General features: G+C 40.7%; 2 protein-coding genes across 2 annotated transcripts in view; one reads left to right on the top strand and one right to left on the bottom strand.

The window, feature by feature from the left end:
- ST8SIA1 (ST8 alpha-N-acetyl-neuraminide alpha-2,8-sialyltransferase 1) overlaps nt 1-26,592 on the top strand; it is a 136,820-nt gene that overhangs the window by 96,655 nt on the left and 13,573 nt on the right. The gene's annotated exons all lie outside the window — the stretch shown is intronic.
- LOC146584755 (uncharacterized) lies at nt 2,831-14,241 on the bottom strand. Its single transcript, XM_085324004.1, has 3 exons — nt 14,199-14,241; nt 10,553-11,072; nt 2,831-2,882 (listed from the first exon to the last, which is right to left on the bottom strand). Exons 1-3 carry the CDS (start codon nt 14,239-14,241, stop codon nt 2,831-2,833), a joined length of 615 nt encoding a protein of 204 aa, XP_085180130.1.

Genomic DNA, 26,592 nt, shown 5'->3' with positions numbered 1-26,592 from the left:
AGTTTCTCCAGGAGCGGCATCAGTCTGTTTGTGTCAATACAGCAAAAGCTTATGGGAACTGAGAATTTGCTTTTGTTGAAACGGATGGAGAGCTTACAGTAAAGCTTTTTTTAAATCGGCAGAAGTGGGAAGTTGATCCCTGAATTACATAACAACTATGCTAACTAGAGCTGGGCAGGAAACAGCTGCTTTTAAATCTGAAGTCTCCCCCTCCCCCCCAATTGATAACCAAAAATTCTTCCTTCACATAAATCAAAATATCATTTTTTTCTGTTGAACTGTGAATCTGAAACAAGCATGTGATTCAGAGTGCTTAAGGACTGCAAGAGGAGAAGTCTTTTACTATTCCTTTCTCTGCTACAACAGGCCCTTTCTTCCTTGAGCCCTAGGCTATCATAATATGTCTGGTTCTGAGTTTCCAGGCATATTTAACAGAATCATAAAGACTCTGTGTCTGCCTTGCTTCTGGCAGTAGAAGTTATGTTTTTTCCCCTTGTAAAGAAATATAGAAATATTTTCAGTGGTGGTTCAACAATGAAGGTTAAACTAGTAAAAAATACATACATATATATGTATGTATGTATATATATATATTTTTGGCCTTTACATTCTGTTGTGTACTCACTTTTCCTTTATCTCAGTACAAATTAAATAGAAGAAGTTATATAAATTAGTGTTGAATAGATTTGAGAATGAAAGCTTTTGTTTGAAATCCCAAAGATGATTGTAGCTTATTTCCTCACTGATCTTTGACTCCATTTTAACATTAGACTTTGGTTCCTGTTGCATGTAATTTCCTGAGAAGCAAAGGAAAATGCCTGTRGGTCCACATCTAATAGAGCAGCTCACTGTTGTTGTTTGAGGCTAAGAAATCAACTTTGGCAAAGACGGTGTATGTTCCTGTGTATTMTTTTGTGATAAGAGTCAATGTGCGTTATTGTAACAAGTAGGATATCAAAACATAAGTGAAGAACGAGGACAGAAGAAAGAAGAGGAAGCATTGGGAAGTGGGGTCTGGGTAACATCTGAAAGTTCACTTGACAGTGTCAGGTGAGGAGAAAAAGCAAACATCGAAGAGAAAGAGAAACAAGCTGGGAGGAATATTGCACAGTGTTGGTAGTAGTTGTAACAAAATAAATTATTGTGTTTTTTATCGTGCTTTAAGACAATTGACAAGGATCCCTAGGAGATGTATGTGTGTGTATGGAGGAACATATTCTGAACCACTGGAGTTTAATTATTACGTTGCTAGTATTCCCGTAAGAAAAACAAATGCTTTTGCTGTCGTGGTTGCAACTCTCATTTCCAGCTGAATGAAATGCAAGAAAGAAAACCAGAATATTTATTTGCATATTTATAAATCCCAGCCCGGCAGAATTAGGCATCTTGAAGTAATGGTTAGGTTTGCTTGTTTTCCCCCAGCAAGCTCCTCTGTGGCAGTAGAAAACATTTATCCCAGAGCCCTAAACCCCCCTGAACACATTGCCTTGTTAAGGGAAGCAGCTGTCGGTTTTAGTACAGTGTGCAGTATGAGGCTGTTCATTAACCTAAAAAAGCTGAACAAAGTTGTTCATGGRTTTGAAATAGGACTTGAAGCAGCCCTAGCTGATTCACTGCCTTTTGCTCACTAAGACAGCCTGAAACCTCTAGAAAAGTGTGAGAAAGCCTCATCAGCGGGTCCTCCTCCCAAGCGAGCGAGAAAAGCCTCTCCTCATCCCACACCATGTACTTAGAGGATATCTGTGGCCTGGCATTTGATGAGGAAAAGCTGTCCAAGTCAGTTGTGATGAAGGTATCAAGAGGATATGTGATATTAAAAAAAAATGGCTAGATCAGAGGGTTGATTAATTGCTACTGCACTGTTAAAACTAGCTGTGTTTAGAAACTCTGCAATACTGRCCAGGAGTCAGTCTCTCTTCTTCTGTTGTGTTTTATTTTGTTTGGTTGGCCTTTTGGTTTTCCTCTGGCATGAATGAGGTGGAGTAGGTAAACCACTCTCTATGGTTTAAAGCTTACAGCTGTGGCTCCCATCATACAYGTAGCAAAGGAAGAGAGGGGTCCGCAGGAGAAGCTCCGATGGCCATAGTTAGGCCTTGCTAAGCTCTGTTGTCAACACGAACCACCTGGCTCCACTGAACAGCCACTCTTCTTGGGTGGCAAAATGAATGAAAAATTACAGGTTTGCCTACTTCATTTCACATCAGAAGCAGCTGGATGCAGTCTGATATTCGCACCCTTCTGCCCCTGTTTCTACATTTCAAATCAGTAGCTAAAAGCAGTGAAGTGAACCCATCAGCTCTCTGTTACCCAGCACAAAAACTGTTTCTGCTTTGTTTGCGGTTCCACTAGTGCTGTCTCTGCCTTTGGAGATGACCTGTCAATCACCCTTATTACATTCCATTTGCAAGCAGCTTCCCAGAGGAGCTTGGCTGGTTACCCTTCTCCTTGCCGTGTTGTGTTTGGTCTGCTTCTCTGAAGAGCTGAGCATGTCCTACAACGTGCCATGGATTTCCTTCCTTCCCTTCTCTCTTCTTCCTCCCTCCTCAGTCTCAAAGAGATTAATGGGAGCAGAGACTATGTAACAACACAAGCTGGCCCGGATCCCCATTTGTAATCATTAAGCCACATTAGCACAGATGGGCACATATGCAAGCACGGGAACAAAGACACACACACAGAGCAGCTCTATAGCTGGGGTAAAACCAGTCACAGCTTCCCAGGACAGCTTATACCAACTTTGCCTCATCTTCTTTGGCCCTTTTAGAGAATATTTGAACTGTTACAATGTACAGAAATTGCTTCCATCTGTGGAAGAGTAGCACAATTTGAGTTAAGGCAGGTGGGCTATAATCTTTATAAAGTGTATGAGCAGGCTTGAGCTCCTTTGTAATTAACCTGCAACCAATGCGTCATATCTTTAACAAATTATTTTAAAGAAATACAATCTCACACTATCTATAGGTATATGATATTTTTCAAAGTGACAGTTAAGTTAAGAAAAAGCTCAAACCTGAACCATATATGTCACGGATTTAAAACATTTTAGTTTCATGGGTTTTTTTTACCAACTAAATATCTAATTAAAAGGAGAAGAACACTAAACTTTATGGAGGTTTTGAACCTGATTATGCATTGATAGGGTGCATGCATTTGTCCAGTACATTTTGAGCTACCTGAAGACAACACTGCACTGTTTGAAAAACGGTTTTAGCAYGCTGGTAGGTCTGAGGTAGTAACTCCTGCAGTGAGATCAGTATGAGTGAGACTCGGAGTCCTCTGCTTTAATTCTATGACACTCCCTCTGTAAAAAATGAAATACTTACAACTTCTCTTATGAAGTTATGAAGGAGCAGACGTTACCTATTTCAAATCATATGGCTTCAGTCTCCCACTTGTGGTATGTAACTAATTTTGATAAGGCAGTGTAATTTGTGCTAGTTGAGAGACACAAAATGTCCCAGATCTAACCTTATAGTCCACAGAGTAGCAGTATGTTATAACTCTGCCTTTGCAATCTAATAAAGTTAGGTATGCTGTGTGTTGATCCTTTAGAGGAAAGCCATGATTTAATGCTGAGGTAAGGGTAGACACCTGGCAGCCTAACCTACTGCTGGGCTCTTAATGTACTAATTTAAACACTGCTATAACACTACAAACTTAAGCTGCTGGAGAAGCTCTGGTATGAAGAACCCTGTGCAAAGTCTCCCGAAAGACAATTTTTTACATTTCCTTATAGCTGCAATGTTTTGGCAGGTTTAATTTGTTGGAGAAATCACTTCCTGGGCTCTTGTTTTTACTGTGTCACTAAATGACTATAAACAGACATGAAGTGTCACCTGTTCTGCAGAGTTTTAGTTATAGCTGTATAAGCTACATGTTTTTCTGTATTGCTTGGTTCTCAACAGTGTTTATAATTGAGTGCTTGGTTTTCAACGGTGTTTATAATTGAGTGCTTGGTTTTCCTTCTTAAACTGTAACTTTTTAATTGAAGGGACTATGCTGGGGACATACTGCTTGCCTATTGAGGATGATAATAGTGAGGAAACAAGAGAAAGAGAGGGCAATACCTTAATTTATCATGAACAGTATTTGTAGAATTATAGGCACAAGCACATACTATTCTTAATTGTGCTGGCAGCTGACTGGTTAATGAAATAGGAAGCGTCAGGACTGTGGAACTGACTGTTCCGTGTTGTGCCAGCATATAGCTTATAGAGGTGGTGGTGGCCTCCAGGGTCCAGATTAGTGTTCATCAGAGCTAGGAAAGAGATAAAAGAATTTGTTCGATAGTTGTGGGCAAAGCATGTAAAGGTCCAGATAAACCCTGAAACATCTGGGGCCTTTGAGCAGGAACCATAGCCAAGAGGAGGCAACAGAGAGATTTTGAAAGATGTTTATACTTATACATATACCTGCGTGGTTTTAGATCACCTKTGTCTTTTTCACCCTCTCACTAACTGAACTCAGCCTGTGACTCCCTTTTGGTTTGCACATCACTAGTTTTAATAATTTATTTCCACATCATTGCTTTTGGATGTTTTGTTGGGAAGCTGCTCACCCTGCTTTTATGCTCCATCTCTTGGAGCATCTTTTCTTTGTCTCTGACCTCAGCCTGTTCCTAGGTGGTCTATATAACCTTTGCATCCTTTCCATCTTTGCCTTCTGCTTGCCTCATTATATTCCACCCCCAACTTTGCAACAAAGGCATAATTAGCAATTTAAATAGTCTGCATCCTCTAGCTGTTACTAGTCTGTGCTGCAACCTCAATTCATAACATATTCAAAGTGCTCCAAGGTAGAGATAATTTTGCACAGTGTGATTTCTTGCACAGTGAAACAGTGTGTTAAAAAGATCAAGCCATGTGTTAACAATGAAAAACCAAGAGGACTGGCCATCTGCTGTGGAAGACATTRCCTTGGGGATTAAAAACTGTATAATGCTGTTACACCTGATCTTTGACCACCTGCACTTGTGCTGCGCAGCCAAGCCTTCAGACTGTGCTGATAGGGCTTTGTTTTTCTCAGCAGTTGCAGCTGCAGTGTTTTATTTCACAGCACTCATGGTGGAATTGCTTCTTTTCGTCATCCCTGTTGCTTTCTGCATAACGTGCATCTCCACGCACATCCTTCCGGTATTTATTTCTGTGTCTAAGGAGATAAAGGTGAGGGACTTTCAACGTGGCCATTCTTCAGGGGCTGTGCCGTTGACTCCAAAGGTCCCAGAGATTCCTCTTCTTTTCTTGTCCTTTACTCCTTCCCCTGACTGTGTGCGTGTTTCAAAATGCTGCTGCTGGACTAATTGTATCCGAATGAGAAAAAATCTAGAGTAACTCCGGTGAAGTCAGACATGACATCAGCAGACAGAGGGAGTTTGCTCCATTGTTCTTTTCTCACAATACAGTTCCACAGACCTGAATTAGTATGGTGCAACTATGTCAAATGCATAAAATCTTTCAATACTAGGTGCAGTCTCAGCAATTGAAGCACAGTGCAGGGATTTGCATGCGGTCAGTGTTTGCACTGGCAGACTTTTAGTCATTTTCAATAATTCTGTTGTCTAACCAACTCATTCTGTGTAAGATCCTAGCATTAGATGAGGCATCATTCTTTGCTGGCAAGCAGATTGCTTGTCATAACATGTTCAGCCCGCACCGTTGGTACATAATATGCCTATCCATCATCCCTTAAATTTACAAGGATAAATACTATCTCTCAAGCTGGGCTGATATGTATCATCTCAAAAGTATATTCACCTGGGATATATGTATCAGAGTGATACTGAATTAATCCTTGTCAGGTTTAGATAACTTCATCCCAGTGAATTTCTTGGTGTGACAGTGATACAGGTGGATAATAGTCTACTTTTGTCAAGTGACAATAACTTTACTTTCCACAGAATTTTTACCTATATTTGATTTACGCAATGTTTTCCTGTATGCTACAGGAATTTTCCCTTTGGGCTATTTAAGAGTGGGATCAGACCCTTTGGTCTGAAGGAAGTTGTTGTGTCCATTTTTTTCTGTGACATCTGTTTTCAGAGCACGACAGGGTATTTTCCATGCTTCTCTGTCATTGCACTATTTGTTTCCACGTGCATTTTAACATATGCAGCYGGCCATTTTCCCTTGGTCTCTTATAGTTTTTTCTGTCTGAGCTGATGAGGTGTGGTTCTTATACAGTGCTTTCTGCCTTGGTCACAGGGAAGAGGCAGTATTCTTGAGAAGAAGAGGAAGACGATGGCTATCTTCTGTGCAGAAAGCGGGGGTGAGCCTGCAGCTGGGATCAGCAATGCTGGGGCTATGACGCCTGCTCGAACAGTCCTTGGCCGTATCCTGTCAAGTACAACTGTGCATACGATCAGCACCAGAGACAGCCATTATCTAAAATGTTTCCCATCCTCTTGCTTCCTCAGTTCCAACAACTGTTTTTAAAGGTGCTTTGAGTTTGCATACGGTTTCTGCCTCTGGWCTGCACGTGCCAGGAGACTTGCAAGGGTCTGCAGGGAAGCCTGCYGCCTCTAGAGCATGTCTCAGTGGCCTGACTCCTCCTTAGCCATCTTTGCGAACACCCACCATGCATGTGCTGCAGGGCTGCTGTCTATTTTGGGCAGCAGTGTTTTGTTTTGGAGAGCGCTTTCCTCTTGCCGTCTGCGCCTGGAGTAGGGCAGCTCGGCCTGCTGCATTCAAATCACTGAGACGGCGCCGCGCAGTCCTACTCTAATTTTCTTAGTCCACTGCTCTTCTATCCAGTGTCCTCAGACTTTAAGCCACTTTTGTTTTATTTTACTATAATGTTCTTGATTTTAAGAGAATGGGTAGGCAAGGACAAAAGATGAAGGCCCAATTTTGATGGGCCATAACTGGCCATTTCACTTGCCACATTTCTTCGATTATAAACAGCTCCCATGTGTTGGTGGTGGGCCTACAACTTATTGATAGTCCTAGGGTGCATTTTTGGATAAATAATTTATTCATTGAAAAATGCAATTTCTTACTTTTTTTCCTAAGTGATTAGGAACCAGAATAACAAAAGGTCCAGAAACAAGCATAAAAAAAGAAAAGGTGCAAGTACAAACACAAAAAGAGGAAGACAAGAGAACTAAGGTTAGGAAATGATTTTGTATCTCAACATCAAAAGGTCCCTCTGCAGGATGTATTAAAAATTMATTTATAAATAAGTATGAGGTGCAGGGTACATATTCAGATAATGCATTTTGTATTGGGTTGAGTAAAATATTCTGAAACATTTTATTCTTTTTTTTTTCCCCACAAGCAATAAAGRTATTTTTCTGTTTGTCCAGGAACTAAAAAGCAAGTTTTTTTAAAAAAAAGCCTGTAGTATCTTTTCTTTATATAAATTTTAAAGAAGTAAATGATATGAAATTGCTTGCTGAGGTGTTTATTGAAGGAATATTTGAATATATATCCATATGGATATATATTAAAGGGGAGGGGAGCACAACCACGGTAGAAAGAATCATGCAATTAGTTCCAACAATACCAGGAAAAAAGAGGCACTAGCTGAAAAAAGTAGATTGGACTAGAAAGAGGAAGTAATATTTCATGTTCACTAAGATAACCAAAGGTCTAGACAGAAACCTCTAAAGGACTAACAYGAGGGGAAAGAAAGCTAGGGGAAGTATGCATCGGAAATGAGGTTAGAGCCCAGAATACTTTGAAATAAATACTTTCTACCAAGAATGAAAATCCCTGTCTGTTCCTCTAAACACAGAGTTCATGATGAATGATTTCTTTTTCATTTTTCACTCAAACCAACCTCCAGGGTTCTCAGTTTTTCTCTGCCTTGGTGGTACCCATCCAGATTTAGTACAAGTGCGGATGGCATTCATATGTGCTTAATCCTGTCTTTCAAATCATGTCTTAGCCCATTAGATTCTTTCAGTGCCTCAACACAGTAGGAAATTGAAAAATCCTTTGAGGAAAGCATCCTGCAATCTCCAGCACATGGAGAGTGATTTAAGAATATTGGCAATCTTGTCTTTTTCATCTGCAGGAAGCATAATAAATTTCAGCTGAGCTCTGATGCTTCTTGCTCAGAAGTGTCAAAATGGGAGGTGGGCAAAATCCTAAGTAAGTAAGTTAACTGATGAGGCAYAAGGCATTAGAAGACTCAGCTTTTATTCCCTATCTTTCTCGGCTTCTCAGAACTAACAGGAAGAACAAGCAACAGAAAGTTACTTTTGTTCTCAAGGAAAGTAGTTATATCTACAGAAATAATGAATTATCATTCYTATACATGCTTTTTGGGTAGAACTTGAATTTCTAAGCTTATGAATCTATTGTGGATTTCTTGTCAGCTAAATGAAGCTGATTCTGTCTTTATGTTTTCTACCAGCAGAAATACTTGGTTGTAAGCGTAAATTCCTTTCCGTGAGTCTCCCCAGCTATGTTAGACAAGCTCAAATTTATAGATTGAAWTTCTGTATCATATGGAGCTTTTAGTGAAAAGCTGAATGGTTGAGATTAGTTGTGACTTATTTGGGTAAAGCAAATWGTAGCACAAACTATTTTTTTACTAAATTCAGCCATTCTGTTTCTGAGGAAATTTGTTTTAATCAGTTTTCCATGGCAATTTTCTGCCATATGACCATCTGGAATATATTACAGACAAGAACTTCTACATAGTTAGTTATATGAGAGCTGTATCACTCTAACACCTTCTTTCGAGAGTCCTGTTTGCTTTCCCCTGCCCCCTTTTTTTTAAGAGGGATTCTCCTTTAATTTCTGATTTAAACGTGTAAATAGTGGAAACATGGTGATTTTCAAGATTTATGGAGCAGTTTGCTAGGTTAAACATTCAAGCTGATTTCCTGAAATTTTTCATCTTGGTTTCATCTTTTTTCCAAAATAGCTGATTTGTTGGAAGAGGAAACAGAAATCTGCCRGAAGCTGTCATTCCATTGAGACAGAAGCAAATGGTACTTTTGGAAGATAAAGCAGACTGAAGAAAATCAAACTGTCATTGTATATAGCACAGTTYAACAGAGCGGAGAATAATGTGATTCTTATGGGGAGAAATTTTCTCCAGAATGGATTAAAAATGGAATTTGAATCCACAAGTTTTATTCTAGTAGCAGTAGAAGAGTTGGGTGGAAAAAACAGGTTAAGCAGTTTTCRTTTAGTTAAACAGCCATTTACTGGCATTAGGGGCACAGGGAGAATTCTTAGTGTAGTTATTGAAAAGGACTTGCAAAATTATGTGTTTAGCTTTAGATGAGCTCTTAGTTAGTATTTACTTCACTAACTGTGACCAGTCTTTTACCTAACAAATAAATAGCAGTGCAGATACTTAAAGTTTTTATGCCACTGAAGTATCTGGATTTGTATGAAGGAAAACGAGAAAATCACCTCTTCCATTATTGTATRTATTAAACTGTTCTTATGCASTGGGTTTCTTGGTAAATTWTTGTTTAGCTGTGAATTATCAAGGCTGATGGTAGAGAAAATGTAAACAGGGAGCTTTCTAATACAAATTAGGTTTTTAAGTTACCAGGGAGCTTTAAAAAATATTGCTATATSCTTGAAGTGCACAATGGTAACATAACTTTTTTATTTTATTGTGAGTTCCAAACTCCCCTAGCAGCTTGTTGCTTATCATCAATGGTTTCAAAAAACAGCAAAGAACTATTTCCTGAGAGTGAGGTTTCTATCTGGCAGGTAGGGACTGCTGATCTATCACATACATATCACAAAGTACATCATATTGTGAAATTCCAAAATGTTGTTGTGGAAGAAACKTGAAGGCTTTTACATGATTCAGAAGATGTCTACTCAAATCCTTCAGGAATTTTCCTGAAAGAAAGGAAATTCAGGAAGATGACAAGCAGGATATTTTAAGTGGGAGAATGTACAAGTATGGAAGTCATGAGCATGTGAATATAGCCTCATATTCAGAAAAACACAATAAAAAGGGTGGACAGAGCACAGATTGCACAGTAGAACATATCATACAATATTCTATCTCCTCCTGTGAGAGTATAGGAATTCCTTGCTGTGATCCTTCAAAGCGAGGCACTTGTTTSTTGTCCTTCCTATGGCCTGAGCACAACCTGGTCCAGTACAGCCTGAGGGAGACTCGTGYTCTSCCCCTTCCCAGCCTTGGTGGCCTGTCTCTCAGTGRKTCCTGGAAGCACTAGCATCATAGACTCATAGAMTCATAGAATCAGTAAGGTTGGAAGGGACCTCTGGAGATCATCTAGTCCAACCCCCCTGCTCAGCAGGGTCACCTAGAATGTGTTAGACAGGGTTGCATCCAGGCGGGCCTTGAATATCTCCAGAGAAGGGACTGCACAACCTCTCTGGGCAACCTGGTCCAGTGCTCTGTCACTCTCACAGGGAAGAAATTCCCCCTCACGTTCAGGCAGAATTTCCTGTGATTCAATTTCTGCCCATTGCCTCTTGTCCTGTCACATGGGACAACTGAAGAGAGTTCAGCCCCATCCCCCTGACACCTCCCCTTCAGATACTTCTACACATTGACAAGATCCCCCCTCAGTCTTCTCTTCCCCAGGCTAAAGAGGCCCAGCTCTCACAGCCGTTCCTCATAGGGCAGATGCTCCAGTCCTCTGATCATCTTCGTGGCCCCGCCTTGGACTCTCTCCAGTAGCTCCATATCTCTCTTGTACTGGGGAGCCCAGAACTGGACACAGTACTTGAGATGAGGCCTCCCCAGGGCTGAGTAGAGGGCCAGGATCACCTCCCTCCACCTGCTGCCAACACTCTTCCTAATGCACCCCAGGAGACCATTGGCTTTCTTGGCCACAAGGGCACGTTGCTGGCTCATGGTCAACTTGTCATCCACCAGCACTCCCAGGTCCTTCTCTGCAGAGCTGCTCTCYAGAAWGTCAGCCCCCAGCTTGTMYKGGTGCCTAGGGTTATTCCTYCCTAGGTGCAGGACTCTGCACTTGCGCTTGTTKAACCTCATGAGGTTCCTCTCYRCCCARCTCTCCAGCCTGTCCAYSTCTCTCTGAATGGCAGCACAGCCCTCAGCTGTGTCAGCYRCTCCTCCCAGCTTGGTAKCATCAGYAAACTTGCTGAGGAGGCACTCTGTCCCTTCAWCCAAGTCATTGATGAATTAGTTGAACAGGATGGGACCCAGWACTGAGCCCTGGGGGACTCCACTAGCCACAGGCCTCCAACTAGACTCCGCACCACTGATGACCCTCTGAGCTTTCAGCCAGTTCTCAATCCACCTCACTGTCCMCTCRTCTAACYCACACTTCCTGAGCTTGCRTAGGAGGATGTTATGGGAGACAGTGTCAAAAGCCTTGCTGAAGTCAAGGTACASAAYRTCCACTGCTCTGCCCTTATCTACCCAGCAAGTCATTCCATCATAGAAGACTATCAGGTTGGTTAAGCAGGATWTCCCCTTGGTGAATCCATGCTGGCTGCTCCTGATCAGCTTCTTTTCCTCCATATGTCTGGAGAAGACATCAAGAATGAGCTGTTCCATCACTATGTGGAGCACAAGTATTACTTCTGATTTTGGATGTGAGCCTGGCAGGAGAGCAGCGTGGGGCACTGCCCTGGGTGCGTTCTGCCTGTGCATGATCTCAGCCTCCACTAGCTTGAGTCTTACCACTGTGGGYGTGGCAGCAGTGAAGAGGTCGGGGCTTAGCTTTAACTCCCCAAGTACCATCCTGGACCGGCTTGTATAGGCATCACCAAACTCCCCATTGTTTGTTCCTCGCTAGTAAAATCAGATTTAAGGGCAGATCCTCAGCTGCCCTGCCCCCCGCTATACTGCCACAGACTCCCTGTTGCAGTCCCGGACATGGCTCATGCAAGCACCAAAATGTGGGTTATTCTTCACCTCTATTGCACTGTGCTGGTCWGCTTCCTTATCTGATGGCCAACAGCTGTGTCTACATTGGTAAATCAAAGGAGGCTAGAGTCCGATTCCCAGCTCCAATGCCAGGTGGCACAGACCAACTTGTGCAAGCATATTGATCGCTAGCGTGTTTGCCTTGGAGACAACTAAAGCATCTGAAGCAGCACCAGTGGGTGAGCTCACAAAGTTAAACCATGTGAACAATCATGAATCCAGCATTTTACTTGCTTTCAGGGCCTTTAACAAAGACAGTGAAATTCACTATATTGAAGCACTATTTTCCCAGCAGCTATTAGGTATGGCTAGACAAAACTGTTGTCATGAAAATGGATCTTTATACAAGTTCCTGGTGCTCTTGAAGGGACCTGATTTTTTCAAGCAAGGCTGGGACAGTCAATGTGGTATTGTTGCAAGCAATTTCCTCTATGGTTGGCTTTGACCATCTCAGTTTGTGCAGATCTGAACCAAATGGGTGCTAAGAGCTGAACCAAACAAAACATATACCTAAAGTCTTATAAACTGAGACTACTGAGTTTGCGACCRTTTTAGGGGGAACTGAGAACTGGAGCTTTGGTATCCTGAGTTGGGAAGAAGATATGGTTTAAAGAAGGTGTTGTGAGAAAACTGATCTCTGCACTTGAGTTCAGCGAGAAGTTTTTTCACTAYGTCAGACTAGTGGGAACTGTAGATTTGCTCTGAGATTTTGCTTGTTTATCCTCCTATATAGTACAAACCACAGGCTCCTTCTCAAGATCACCTGTGAGTTTTATATAGTAAAAATATCTTTGTTTAGAGACACAAGGATGTCAGTGATGTCCCTGATTTCTTCTGCTTTTTCTGTAGCATCTGGCAGCTGTAGCTGATTCTTTGTTATAGGTTTTRTGTTGGTTGGAAAACATGTCAAGGCTCATGAAAGCTTAAGAAAGAGTTTTCTGAAGTAGGCATCGCTTACAGCACTGGCAACTGGACACCTACTACCAGTTTGCCAACACACTCTTCACTATGTTCTCGCAGCTCATCCTTGGGTTGCTTTCTGGACTCTAAGCTCAGCCAGAAAGCCTACAGCAGATTGCTGGCCCAGCTACAGCAGGAATACTAAGCCTGGGTGATCCCTTCCAGTCCTTTCTTCTCCTGTCTGTTGGGGAAATCTGTTCATATTACTACCTACAAAGGTGTATGCAGACAACTGAAGGTAAGTTGTCTTGAAAAAGAAAAGTGGTCTGTGCTGTCCCAAGAGACCTGTGGGATATTGTGTCTGAACTAGGTCAGACTTCTGCCCAGTGCACTGCTTTTGGCACCTGAGATGGCAGGAAATGAGGRAAAAAAATGGCTGGCATATATTGACCCAACTGATTTTGCCACCTGCCTTTGTGAATGGAAATTCATTAGGCAAACTAGTATCCACTAATTGTTTGTAAATTTGACTCTGCAGTCCCTAAGCAGTGAATGGAACTCGGTACAGCTGTTGGAACAGAATATATGAGATTTTCTGTCAGAACATTTTTGCGATGTGCTCTCTTATTTTTTTCTCACTTCATGCTTTGGCACAATTGCTGCCATCTCTTATTTCTTCTGCTATGTTAAACGTCTCAGGTTCAGGAATGCAAATGATTATACTGAATGAATTACCTCCATGCTATTCTGCATCTAGATAATATCATTGTCTTTAGTTGTATGTTTACAGTGTGCTTCTTGAATAATACAGTGTGCTGTATCTAGCATATGGAATCTCATAAGTCAAAACTGAGCTCTATACTCATCTGATAAAAATTTGTGTAAATTCATTGAAATAAAGGGAGCTATGTCAATTTAAAATATCAAAACAAGACTGCAATGATCATGTTTCTACTTCATTATGAGGTATTTTTCAAAATAGAGAAATCTTCTAAAACGTGACATTCCTCAGGTTGTTCTTTTTAAAATTAAAAATGCAAATGTGGGAGGAGGTGGAAAGTCTGATTTTCTAACTAGCAGTTTGAAGGCTGGTTGGTATTACAGGAAAAGGCCTAGCTCTGCTGGAGCATGGAAGGTTGTTTGGCAAAACAAAGCCACTGTAAGCCTTCACGAACGTGCACTATGGCTTACTGGAGTAGTGGCAATCAGGGAAGGGAGTGTTGCTTGTTGAAAAGTGTATTTGTTTTCCAGATCATTATCCGGATAAGGCGAACTTTAGTAATAGCTCCCAAGTGCTGTAGCATCTGTCCATAAAGTACTGTGGCCTGTGTCTGTAAAACAAACAGGCTAATTTCCATTACTATTTGATTAGCTGTTTGGGGGATATGTGTACTGTGCTACTAGGGATGCGAAGGTCTAGCAGCCAAAGTAGCTGGTCTCTGAATGATCCTTACAGCATTTGAAGACCTTCTGGAAGTGCAACTGTTTCTGCTTCATTCTCGGAATGGGATTACAACAGTGACTGCTCTTTTTCCTGTGCGATTTATGGCTAACCTGGTGTTCTTCAAAGCTGCTGACAGCATCAACATTTACAGCTACTTTCAAACCTAGGATTTGGGCTTATCTGGAAAATGCATTAGCCTTATCAAATGGATGCCCTCAGGGCATTTTGTTTTCCTCTGTCTGAGTTGTGCTGTAGAYGTCATACCGCACCTTCCTTCTTACTCCAGAATACCCTTTGGTCACATTGCTAAGTCTTCAACTAGAAAGTGAGTTTCAAGTCCAGACAAAGATAGGCACCTTCATGGTAGCTTTTTTTCAGAAAATGTGTTTACTGGTGCTTTAGGGAGACAAACCACTATGGGATRGCTTTTATTCCTCTTTGATCATTCAGTAATAGTTTAAAATAATGGCTTAATCTTTGTTCACGTCTTTCGTGTTTATTGTAATAGCATAAAGCATGYGGAAGTCATTTAGTATTAATGTGAATGTCAGAAGTCCTTTGATAGAATTTCTACTGTACTTCAGTGTTAATTGCTCTCAGCATTAAAGAAAAGCAGCTTATTCTTTCTGCTGTCTGAATTTGAAAGAAATCTTGATTCTGTAGAAGATGGGAACTCGTTTTCCTTAGTCTTTGGTATGTGAGCACTTGTAAAACTGATGCTGTTGGGTTTCTGACAGAAAAGATAGCTCAAAGGAGTGCAAAAAAGGGGGTTTATAGTCAGATGATTGTTTCAAGCACTTGTCAGGAAARCACTTAGCCATCTCCTACCTAACCTGTGTAATATCAGTGGGTTATTTCAGTCTAACTCCTGTTGCAGCAGTGCTTTGGTACCTTCATGAAGGGAGTGGTGCAGAGATCTGAGTCAAATAAAAATAAATGAAGTTAGAGCTGGCTGGATGTTTTTGCTGGCTATAACTTCCAGATAATATAGTTTAAGTTGTCCCTAAGCCATTTAGGGTTCAGACTGTTTCAGCTGGACAACACCGAGCTTGGTTCAGAAAACTGCCAAAAGAGGCCGTATTTTATGTGAGAGGTGCGTGGTCAGCTCAGCTATTGAAGTTGTAGWAGGTCCAAGTTAGCTGCCTTTTGTCTCTGAGAAGATGTAAACCTCTATTTTCATTTGTAGGAGGTAATCTTGATCGAAGGTGCAATCTGGGCTTGTGCTATCAGTGTCATCTATTGATAGTTTGAATTTGTATAACTGAACAGGCAAAGTCTGAAGGATGGGTGACCCCACCACCAATTTAGATGGTCATTCTCTTTTTTCTTCTGTTCTGATTTAATGAATATTTCACATCAAGTAAAATTAACTTTAACTGAATGCTTTCCATTGCTGAAATCTGATATTGTATTGYCCAACTGAACATCCTGGCAATGGGGGACTCTCTGAAGTCAAGCTGCATCCTGTTCTGGCTGTTCATTGACTGTTCCTTGAGTTAGCGAAGAAAAGACAGAAAGATTTTCTTGCCTGGTATTTAAGAACATGAGACAGTGGGACAACTTTTGTTTTACAATGTGTTATTAAAAATGAGAGGCATAGCACTTTTAAATGTATGACACAGGAAGAACACTAACTACATTTATAAAACTGCTTGCATGTGATCCAGTAACACTGACCCTGCTTTGGCATTTGGAAACTAGGAGAAATGGTGAGCTGAGTGTTTTGTTCCACTTTGCTCAGCCAGTGCATAGAGGGCTGTAAAGCATTCACTGACTGCCTTTGAGGAGTATACTTGAATTTGAACAAACAGCATTTATTTTCTGCCACCCTAAAAATTTCTRTCTTTTACTTTTAAACCTTACATCCTTAGAATGAAGTTAATGAGGGGAAAAAAGATGAAAGAACTCTACCACTGTTGCAAGTACCAGAACAGTTTAAGAGATTAGCAAAAGCTCCAGCATATTTCTGCCATCCCTACTTTGCATTTTTGTGGAGAGTATATAGCTATAGCAATTTAAATTGAGTACATGCTGTACTAACATTTGAGGAGAAAGCTTGGCAGTTTAATCATGTTGAAAATAAGCTTAAACAGCATTCTCAGAGTTAAACACCATACACCTTGGAAAATAAATCTGAAAGATCTTCTGAAAATAATTGAATCTCTTAATGGTATCATACTGGAAGCACAGTGCTAGGAGATACACCTGTCAAAAAAGTTTGAAGAAAGGGTAAAAGGAAGCTGACATCACTAAAGGACAAAGAATAGGGAGAGTACTGGAAACAGAGRAGTGTCCTTCAAAAAAGTTGTCTCCTGGCAAATGAAACTGAAGTTATTATAAGCTCTGGCTGATTAAATATTAAATAAAAATTATGCAGCAGGCCAAAAGAGAGTTTGGGGAAACAGCTAACTAAAAAGATTAAAACCTAATGCTAAATCCTCCTTCCAACAACAGCATGAGCCAAAAAGGAGCAAAACACCCTCTTACCTGTCATAATGTGGTTAGGATCAGTTGATGATCAAGTGTAAAAGAAGTGCTCAGAGAAGACACAGTAGTTGCAGAGAAGCTGCAACACAGGAGTTCCTGTGTTTCACCTGATTATAAGGAAGAATTTCTTTACTGTGAGAGTGACAGAATACTGGAACAGGTTGCCCCAAAAGGTTGTGGAATCTCCTTCTCTGGAGATATTCAAAACCCACRTGGACTCGATCCTGTCTAACATACTCTAGGTTACCCTGCTTGAGCAGGGGGGGTTGGACTAGATCTCCAGAGGTCCCTTCCAACCTCAGCCATTCTGTGAATGGGAAACTTAGCAGGCTGAAAATGAAAGAACTRTTAGAAAGTTTAGGGTACAAATAGACAGATTGGACATGAATGTATCGGCAGGATGTATGGTGTTTACCCAGTTCTGAAATTTAAGTTATGGATTGCATCTCCTCACTTAAAACTGCTTTTGTATTTGAACTCTGGAGGGTGTCAAATAAGGCACAATGTTTCAAATGGGTRTATTAGGCCTTTAAGCCTGATGGCCTAACTGGCAGAGACTACATATAGTATAATATATTATTATACTATATATAGTATAATATATTATATAATATACTATTTAATATAATTTAATTTAATATATAATATACTATTTGAGCAGATCAACAAGCTCATAAGGAGGGATGGGCTATGTCCAGCTGATAAAGTCTATTTGAGTTTCCAAAAGGCTTTTGACAAAGGGAAAGGAATCAAGGCAGTCATGACATAAGAGGACAAGTACTGGAGTGTCATGTTAAAATAACTGGTTAGAAGGGTGCAGAGGTTAAGAGATTAGACAAATACTTGGAAGTACAGTTTAATAAACTGAGGTTACTAATAGACAAAATATAACAGTCTTGGGAAATCCTCTGAGCTACAAATATTTCTATGTGGAGAAAGTACAAATATACTTGCTTAGAATTCTTACTGTTCCCTGGGTGCCCATGTAGGAGTTGCACAAATGGGTAGTAGGCTCTTCTGAAGATCCAGTGTACAGCAGCTTAGCCCATCTTAAACCCTATCTGTTGAAAGCCTTGAGAAAGTATCTACCAACACTTCTAGCTAAACAGCAGCAGAAGACCTGAGAAATTGCTGTATGGTATTAGAGCAGAGTAWAGACTTCTTTAACAAAAAGGGCATTTTGAAAACATCAAAACTTCAGTGGTCTGTGGCTGAAGTCGAGGTATAGCTGCAACTCCTTGGACTGCTTTGAATTCTTCTGGCTCATTTCCAGGGGTTGGAATGATGGCATAGACTCTCATGCCAAGGACTGACTGGAAAGAACTTCCTTGTCCATCAAACTGGCAAAATTTTCTTCTTTCTTTTTCCATCTTTTTAGCTTTATATCTAGGCTCCACTGACCTAGCAGGCCCAGGGCAGTTTTTCACCTCTTCTCCTTATATTTAGGTGKCTACTAGTTACGCTTACTGTCCTATACATGCCAAAGCAGGGTGAGGTTGCCCAGAGGGAGCTGCTAATATAGAAAATAAGGTGRTCTTCTCTTGCACGTTTTAGTGTCATGTGAATTTATTTTACTGTGTTTTAAATTTTGTAGATTCACTGCATATTCCTATGGGCTCTAAACAACTATTTTGGTTATCAAGCTTTTAGTTGCTTACATTGTTTAATATGGACCTACAATCCAAGTGCAGGCCATATGCCATGACCTCAGAGACCACCAGTGGTCCATATGCTGTATTAAAAAAAAAATTAGATACTCACTTGAAAAAAGGCAGCCTGTCCTACTTGCAGTTTATGTGATAATGCCTGTCAAARGATCTACTGTTTTACATAATTCCTTTTCAGTTTACACACTTAGTTGCACATAGCATGTTTAAAAAGCAAACACCTTCAGTTCAAACACTGCTGTTTTTTTTTCTCCCTGTTCAATTGTCTTTGGAAAGAACTCTAAGGGCTTGAAGACAGGATATAGCTGAATGTCACCTTCGGTGACATTTGCAAATTATTGATATACTAGAGAGGTCATGATGTTAAACTGAAAACTGAAAAGGCTTAGTATACCRTTAAGTATACCAGCCAGAAAGCGTTCTTAGCTATGAATAGGTCTTTCAAGGTTTTAAATGTTTGGTATATTTTATGTTTAGGTTACAAAGCATTTGAAGTTTTAAGGTCAGCATGAACAGAAAGCATAATTTTATTAGCTTTGTGTTTGCTGCAATGCTGTTGCAGGTAGTGATCCCCTGAGACCTCACAATTTACCAGTGCTGCATCTGGACAGTATGTGGGTGGAAGACCTAGAAGTGCAGGAAATGCTGCACTATTATTTCCCTGGGAGGGGATGACTTCAAAGGCAAAAAAAGGCATTGTCTTTTGAAAGTCAATGACGGTCTTTTCCTGTTTGGTTGCTGTCCCAAAGGCACAGTGAATAGTCTCAAAGAACATGTGTGTTAATCAAAAGTAATCTGATTAAGTTTATGTCTTCAGTAGTCTTACTGGGTAATCCTAAGATCTTTCTGGAATCATACAAAGCTGAAACAAAAGTGAACAGACCAAATTTATTCCTATGTAACTTAAGGGAGGGATRGGAAAAATGACTTTAGTATGACTTTGGGTTTTTGTTACAGTTCCGTTTGCCATTAAAATTGGGGAAAATCTGTGATCTGCTTAAGRTTTCTTCATAGAGACCCAGTAAGTACTCTGGCATACAGGTTTAGCTCGGTTGGTTAGAGGGGGTTGCTGCTAAGGCCAGGGTTGTGGATTCAGTCCCCGTACGGGCTATGCTGAGGGTTGGACTAGATGACCTCCAGAGGTCCCTTCCAACCTTACCATTCCATGATACAGTCCARGGATATTAAATGACAAAGGTATCAGACTTAGTTTTGTGACATTTTTCTAGCCAATTTCACTGGTTATCTGTCTTACTARGCATTTTGGCAACACAAGTAGTTTGCAACCATGCTGCTCTGCCTATGCTTTTATATTATTTCCACTTCTGTGACTTTAGCAGCCACAGTCTTCAAAGAGTCAARCTAAGATGAACAGCTCATCTTGTGAAAGCTGAGATTCAAGCTGTCAGATAACAGAAAAAAAYGATGTTTAGCTGTACTGCTTTTGGAAATAGTAGCTATTAAAAACACATTCTAATTTGAGTTGGCAGAGTAAGGAACAGGCATGGTCCCAAAATACCAGTGAACACTGATTTTGATGTATCATTGCTTTCAGATCACTACCGTGTATAGGATAGCTCTATATTCCATTGAAAAGTCGAGAGTCAGCTTTCCCTTCTCACTATATATAGCRTTCCCAGTGTGACAGCTTAGGAGCAGTAGTGGATGGAGGTTAAAAAAAAACTAATTAATACTGATTTCAGTCATAAGAGGAGCCTGTTTTTTCATGGGGATTAGAGTTTATTTCTGCAATGTTTAACTGGACTTCCTAAATGCATTGAATTATTCTGAAGGTCATTTGTTAAGGACAGCATGTAATTAAGAAACAGTCACCAAGAAAGATGTAGTCCGCAGTCACTGTGGAAAGAGAGTGCTTCTTTGCTTTTGAGTCTTAGGAGCCAGTCGTGGGAGTGAACAGAATCCTTGACTTGGAAAAGGCCATTGACAAGGTGTATAGAAGGAGAATCAGGCTAATTTGTTTGTCTTTAATCTTTGGGACCAGAAACTAGAGGAAAGCACAAGTTGTTTGAGATTGGAAGCCTCTGTCAACAAGAGAAAGAAGCAGTGTGGGATCTCAGTGGGCTGGGAGTTGTGTAGAAGCAAAGAACTAAAGATGGCCATACCCTGGGAAGAAGGAGCATGTCCCCTGAGAGGCTGAATGGAAAATTTGTTTTCTTTGGGTCCATAAAGGGCAGTCAGGTGGGACAGAGGGAGTCGAGCAAAGAGAAAGGAAAAGACGAGTACTGTGTCACCCCACCAGTGCTATGAGTTCTCACAGTAYATGGGAGAATTCCTTSTGCCGTAATCACAGAATCACAGAAYGGGTAAGATTGGAAGGCACCTCTGGAGATCATCTAGTCTAACCCCCCTGCTTAAGCAAGGTCACCTACAGCATGTTAGACAGGATCGAGTCCATGTGGATTTTGAATAGCTCCAGAGAAGGAGAGCAACCTCCTCCTGTGGAGGAGGAGCAACCTCTGGCAACCTCTGGGCAACCTCTTTGGTTCTCTGTCACTCTCACAGTGAAGAATGGTTTCAAATGAGATCAGGCAAAACACTGGGGCCTACGACAGCAATAAGATTCCTTCATTGATGGAGAATGCTTGGCATCTGTAATTTTAATGATCTCTCTGAGTTGTCTTTGTGATAGATCGTGTTACTTCATACCTTTTCAAATTATTCTGAAGCACACTGCATGCCTGAGTATATTTTGCTTGAGGCTCTGAGCATACTCCCGGTGAAATCAGAGTTGGTTCTGCCATTGGCTCTAATGAGATTATAACTGAATTTTAAGAAAGATAAGTTTCCTCAGGCTAAGTAAACAAAGATTGTTTATAACTTGGAAGTTGGAATAAAACCAGAAAGGGTGTGAATTTATAGTATATTAAGTGCTCATTTCTGACTCCTTCTAAGGACAAGTAGAATAGTCTACCTTGCATCTAATTTATGCCGAAAGTGCATATTTGGAGAAACAAGTACATGGAAGCTAGCGTGCTGTTAATTCAGACACAGTCTGTATCTTAGTAGCGGTGAATAAACAAGCCCCAAAGGGACACATAATCAAGAAGTGTGTCRTATGAATGATTAAGAATGGTATTGCTAGCTGAAGGCACAGGTCTGAGGAATCCGTGCAGTAAAAGTCTTGCCACAGCAATGACGTTTCAGATGTGTGGTTGCAAGCCAACTAGTTGTGATTATTCTGACAGCCACAGCAAATTGCTAAATCATTCCTGGCTAATGCTGACATTAAAGTATCTAGATAATTTTTGTAAGGTTATCCTCTACTGTACAGACAAATACGTAAGTTTTTATATGCCTTGTGCTTTATTCCTYTGAGCTGTATTTGTCTTAATTTTGAAATAATACAGTATTTCTTTGGCATCTGAACTGTTATCCTCATTATTAAATCTTTCTTTTTGAGGTAAGTCATCTTGCAATTAATCCACAATGCTGAACTTGTGACTTTGCAGATGCCAACACAGCAAGTGACTGGGATATCATCATAAGCATGAGACAGTGACTCTCTAGGGAGATCAAAGAGAAACTGAGATGCAAGAAAATGCTGCCATTATTAGCTGCAAGTGGGTTAGCTCAGTATCACTGCAGTGGTTCTTTGTGGTTACTGGAAGTCATCTCTTAGTACCAGAGAGCAGTTCTATCCCAGATATCTGCTAGAGAACATCAATAAGAACATTAAAGACAGATTAAAAACAAAACTCAAAACACTCAATACTCCTATGGCTTTGATTGCACTGTCATGACAATGTACTGTCTCTAGCAGTTTTCTCTTGGATGCATAATTCTCTTAGAAAAAGTAGAGSAGTATGGCAATTGGCAGAACTCTACAGCTGGTATAAAGGATTTTATTTCTCTGATATCTGCGCAATTATGCCTACATACGCCCATTGAAGACTGCGCTTTTTAAACTGATCTGTCATAGGGGACCTGACAGGAAAAATACGTAGCTGATGGCATTATTCACTCACTGTCCATTAGTGAGTGTAGCGGAAGCAAAATACCCAGACTGAACAAGATGTGATTTGCTTTTGCTGGTGTTCTGAGTCTTCGTAGCCTCTCTGGGCTGCTCTCGGGGTGCTGGAAGACATTACTGCAAATTACTAAGCAGCTCTTGTAGTTTTTCAAGAGCTGCTCAGGGTTTGGCAGATTCCAACTCCAACTCTAAGTGCTGGGAACCTACCATATGAACTTGTTTGTATAAGCATTATTACAGAAGGTCCATGGATGATTCTGAATGCTGTTTAGCTGTTTCTTGCTCAGAATGAACTGGACAGAGAACCTGGTCTGAGGCAGATTCTTGCACAAGGGTCTGGATAATTTGGGTTTCTTTTGAAGCCCCATGAGGAGGAAGGAACCACACAGCTGTTGTGCTGTTGAGAGTGCCAGAAAGTTCAAAGGTAGACAGGTAAGGTTAAGGCAAGTACTCGCCAGGAACCAGCTGTTCCTTACTCAATGCAGGCCGTGCAAAGATTGACAGGASGGAAGGCTTTGGTGCCCATCTGGACCATAGACTGTACCGAGGTGTAGCATATATGTTGGGACAAGCAAGAAGAAACAATATCCTCACACTCACGCCTGTATTACTGAGCTAATCAGCTGCTGAAGAAAAGATCTCCTGGTCTCTCTGTCAGGCATGGAGCAGTGTCACAGAAATCACAGAATCAGTAATGTTGRAAGGGACCTGTGGAGATCATCTAGTCCAACCTCCCACAGATTTCCTGTGGCTAGTTCCACTGAGGCTTGAACCCAGGACCTTCAAAATGTAAAGCAGATGTGATAAACACTGCACTATCCCTCCACCTCTGTGAGTGTCCTCACTGCCTCCTGGGAAGGGTTGTCCTTCCCAAAGCTGGAATGGTTTTGCCTGCAGGACTGCCTTCTGGAATGGGAGATACACTTGAGTTTCAAGTATGTTATATAGAAACTTGCTGTCGGGTAGTGTTTGTCCCCAGGTTTCTCAGCCTCTAAGCAGCCTGTGAAGTGTCAGAAATCTGGCCAGGGCCCATGTTTTTACAAACGGGGAACAGAAAATTTCATTTGCCTCTAATATCTCCCCTCATGAGGAGAGCAGGATAGGCAGCAGCTTTCTGGCTGTCTGAGGCCGTCAGACCAGCCATAATCAGCATGTTTTATGCTTCTACATGGGCTCCTGGCCACTCGTATAATGCCCATCTGTTGAATTGGGCATGATGCCTAATGACACTGTGATCCAAATCATTTGAATAAGGCACTGGTTTCCAGGAAGTGACGTTTCTAAAGGATAATTTGCAGTAACGTGACAAATGGTATCCCTTCTGTGTGCAGTCCGAGGCAGCATTACCGTAGCAGTGCCATGTGCTTCTTCGTATTTAGAAGGCATTTGGGGGGATTCATCTGAAGGAAATATAAGTGTGTTGTGGCAACAATCGCATATGAATGTTCAGAGACAATCCCTGTCTCCTTGCGACCACATCTGAGCATTTTCAATGTATTCTTCCTAGAACTATTTAATGTTTTTTATGAGCATTAAATTTGCTGAAAAATGCAGTTTTAGAATAAACACATCTATTTGTCATATGAAGTGAAATTTGTTAATTAGCTGTAAGTGGGAAAGAACACGGTGAAACTGGCTGCCTGCACTGTCAGAGGAGGAGCTGCCTCTGTCTTCCCCTCATCCAATGTGYAAGGACCCCCATCCTGTCAAGGCAGTTGGAGCCGTGTGTTCAGGTTCCCCTTTCTGTGAAAGGAAGCTTGAACCCACATCTCCAGTTATGGGGAGAGAGATGCYCTGAAAGTCTGCTGCTGATCTTACTCTAACCTTGTAAACAGACAGTTGTTAGAACAGGATTTGGATACTGAGACTCTCATCTCCCAGGCAAATATTGCAAGTGTTAAGTGAGAGATTTTTTGCCTCCGTTAGTGACTGTATTCTGATCAAAATGGAACAATTTTAATAGTATGAGCTAAAAACAGCCCTAATTCCTATACCTGATGATCAGGTACAGGATCAGCAGGTGGTCCTCCTCCAGGGATCTTTAGGAAGAGAAAACTGTAAAGACTGTTTTGGGGAACACTTAGCTGAAGGTCTGGTAGCAATGGAGTGAGAAGGCTCATCCAAGGACGTGCCGCTAGACAATGGAGTTCTGCCAGGGCCCTTTGCACTTGGCTGACCTGCTACATACAGCTGTACCTTGGCTACTTCTAGAGAGAAAAATGCCAAATGTAATAGGTTATGAAATGATTTTTATTGTATTTTGTATAGTCAGATTGCATTGATTTCTTGTTTGGCTGTCAGTGGCTTTGTCTACATGCTATTAGCAAATAGCACGGTGCAGGAGGAGCAGGTCAGTAGAGCAAAAGAGTTGGAGGATCCAGACTTGGCTCATTTCAGGGTTTTTGCTTCAGAATCTCTGTAGTCTAATCCTGCAGACTTAAAGTCCGTTAGCAGTTGAGAACTCCTAACCCAAGAAGAAACACTGGATGCACTTTGCTTTCATTTCAAGTCAATTTGAAAAAAATACCTAAAACCAAATTTCAATTCACAGGGAATTCAGATTGGTTTTAGTTTGAACAGAATGGTTTATTTCACCATACCATGAATTTTCTTTGAGTGTCTTTTTGGTGTATGTTTTCTAAAAAGACTTGAAATAATTTTTGAAAAAAACTTGTGGAAAATCAGAAGACCAAAGATTGTGTTCTGAAAATGTCAGCAAAATCTTTCAACTTGCTTGGAATATTTTGAGTTTTCTGCCAGAATAAAGGCTTCAGTGAAGCTGACACATGTTCATGAGACCTTTCGATGTTACTGTAGCTGTATTTTTTTGTTGGCAGTTGTTTCAGCTCAAATTTTATCTAGTGCTTCTTCAGGTCGTATTGCATCATGTTCAAATCTGTGTATCTTGCTATGCATGTGATTCTTGCTGTTCTTGTTTCCAAGAAGTATATGCACAAAATTGATCTCTTCATATCCTTCTGAAAAAAATATTCTCTTACCTATCTCTCTGCGGCAGAGAAAGGAAGAAACTCCAGTGCTGCTGTCTGAACTTGCTTGTTCTGACTCCTCTGCTGTATGACTGTGAAATCAGTCATGACACATACGTGTGCCTTTGCTGCGAGAAACTGAGGGAGAGGATGGAGCAACAAAGACATTCACAAGCTGAGAAAATATTAGGGATTATATATGGGAGAGCAACCTAGCTGATAGGAAAGGAGCAAATGTGAGGACTGTGCTGAAATACAGTGAGCTTTAAAGTCCTGGACTTTGCCTGCATGCTGAAGTGTGTAGGTGCTGTGAAGGTTGCTGGGACTCTAAAAAGACAGCAGACTCTCAAGAGCAAATCATGGGGATTTTCTCATGCAAAAGCATATGCCAGTACAGTTCATAACCCTAGGAAAAGCAGGTGACTCTTGTTATTTAATAGGTTTGTGGTTTAGGTATTGGATTTTACCTATAACTGAACTCTGTATCAGTTGGATCTAAAGCAATGCAATAAACCTAAGAACTGWGTAAATGACCTAGAATTTTCTGCCAGATATCTCATTCATCTTGGCATATCCAGCAGTGTATGGCATGGAAAGGTTTTATTCTTGATAAAATRCTGTTTTCAAAGTAATATGAAGATCTAAAGTCAGGGATAAAGTAGACATTAGTAAATGGCTATTAGCAATTTAACAATGATGCAAAAATTTAACCTGATGCAACTTTTATCTCTAGAGATGAGAAGACTAACATAGTAGAGAAATACTTTATAACTATTTATTGCCCTCTTCATTGTTGCAAATGGTCTCTGCTTTAACTTACAAACTGCAAATATCAACAGATTTTAAACCTATTCAGCATGCAACTTGCACCATGTTAAACATCAGCTCTGAGTRTCATTTGGTATGTGTCACTAAATTTTTGTGGTGCCACTTATCTTAAACAATGCATTAACTTGCTGTTTTACTAGTTTGTAAGAAATGCATTCTTTGAGATTTCTCTCAGTTTCAGAATGAGAATTAACTGCTATGGTCACATAACAGATATAAGTCACTATAAAGGCATAATAACAACAAATGTCTTYGAAGTTTTGTAAAACCAGTGTTCATATCTAAATATTTCTTAGTATTGCTTGTTCAGAATGTAACTTGGGTCCTTTTTTAGTATATCTTTAAAAAACAAGAACATCGTGGACCTTCAAAGTGGCTTTTAAAGACTTCCGTGCCTTGGATTTGGGAGAAAAAGAAAGCTGTCACTGAATATTATTGATTATT

Source organism: Rhea americana, unplaced genomic scaffold (assembly GCF_003343005.1).
Source record: "Rhea americana isolate MKP2758 unplaced genomic scaffold, rheAme1 scaffold_9, whole genome shotgun sequence".
Taxonomy (NCBI): domain Eukaryota; kingdom Metazoa; phylum Chordata; class Aves; order Rheiformes; family Rheidae; genus Rhea; species Rhea americana.
The sequence above is the reverse complement of the archived record's forward strand: the minus strand, read 5'-3'. Positions and strand labels throughout refer to the sequence as shown.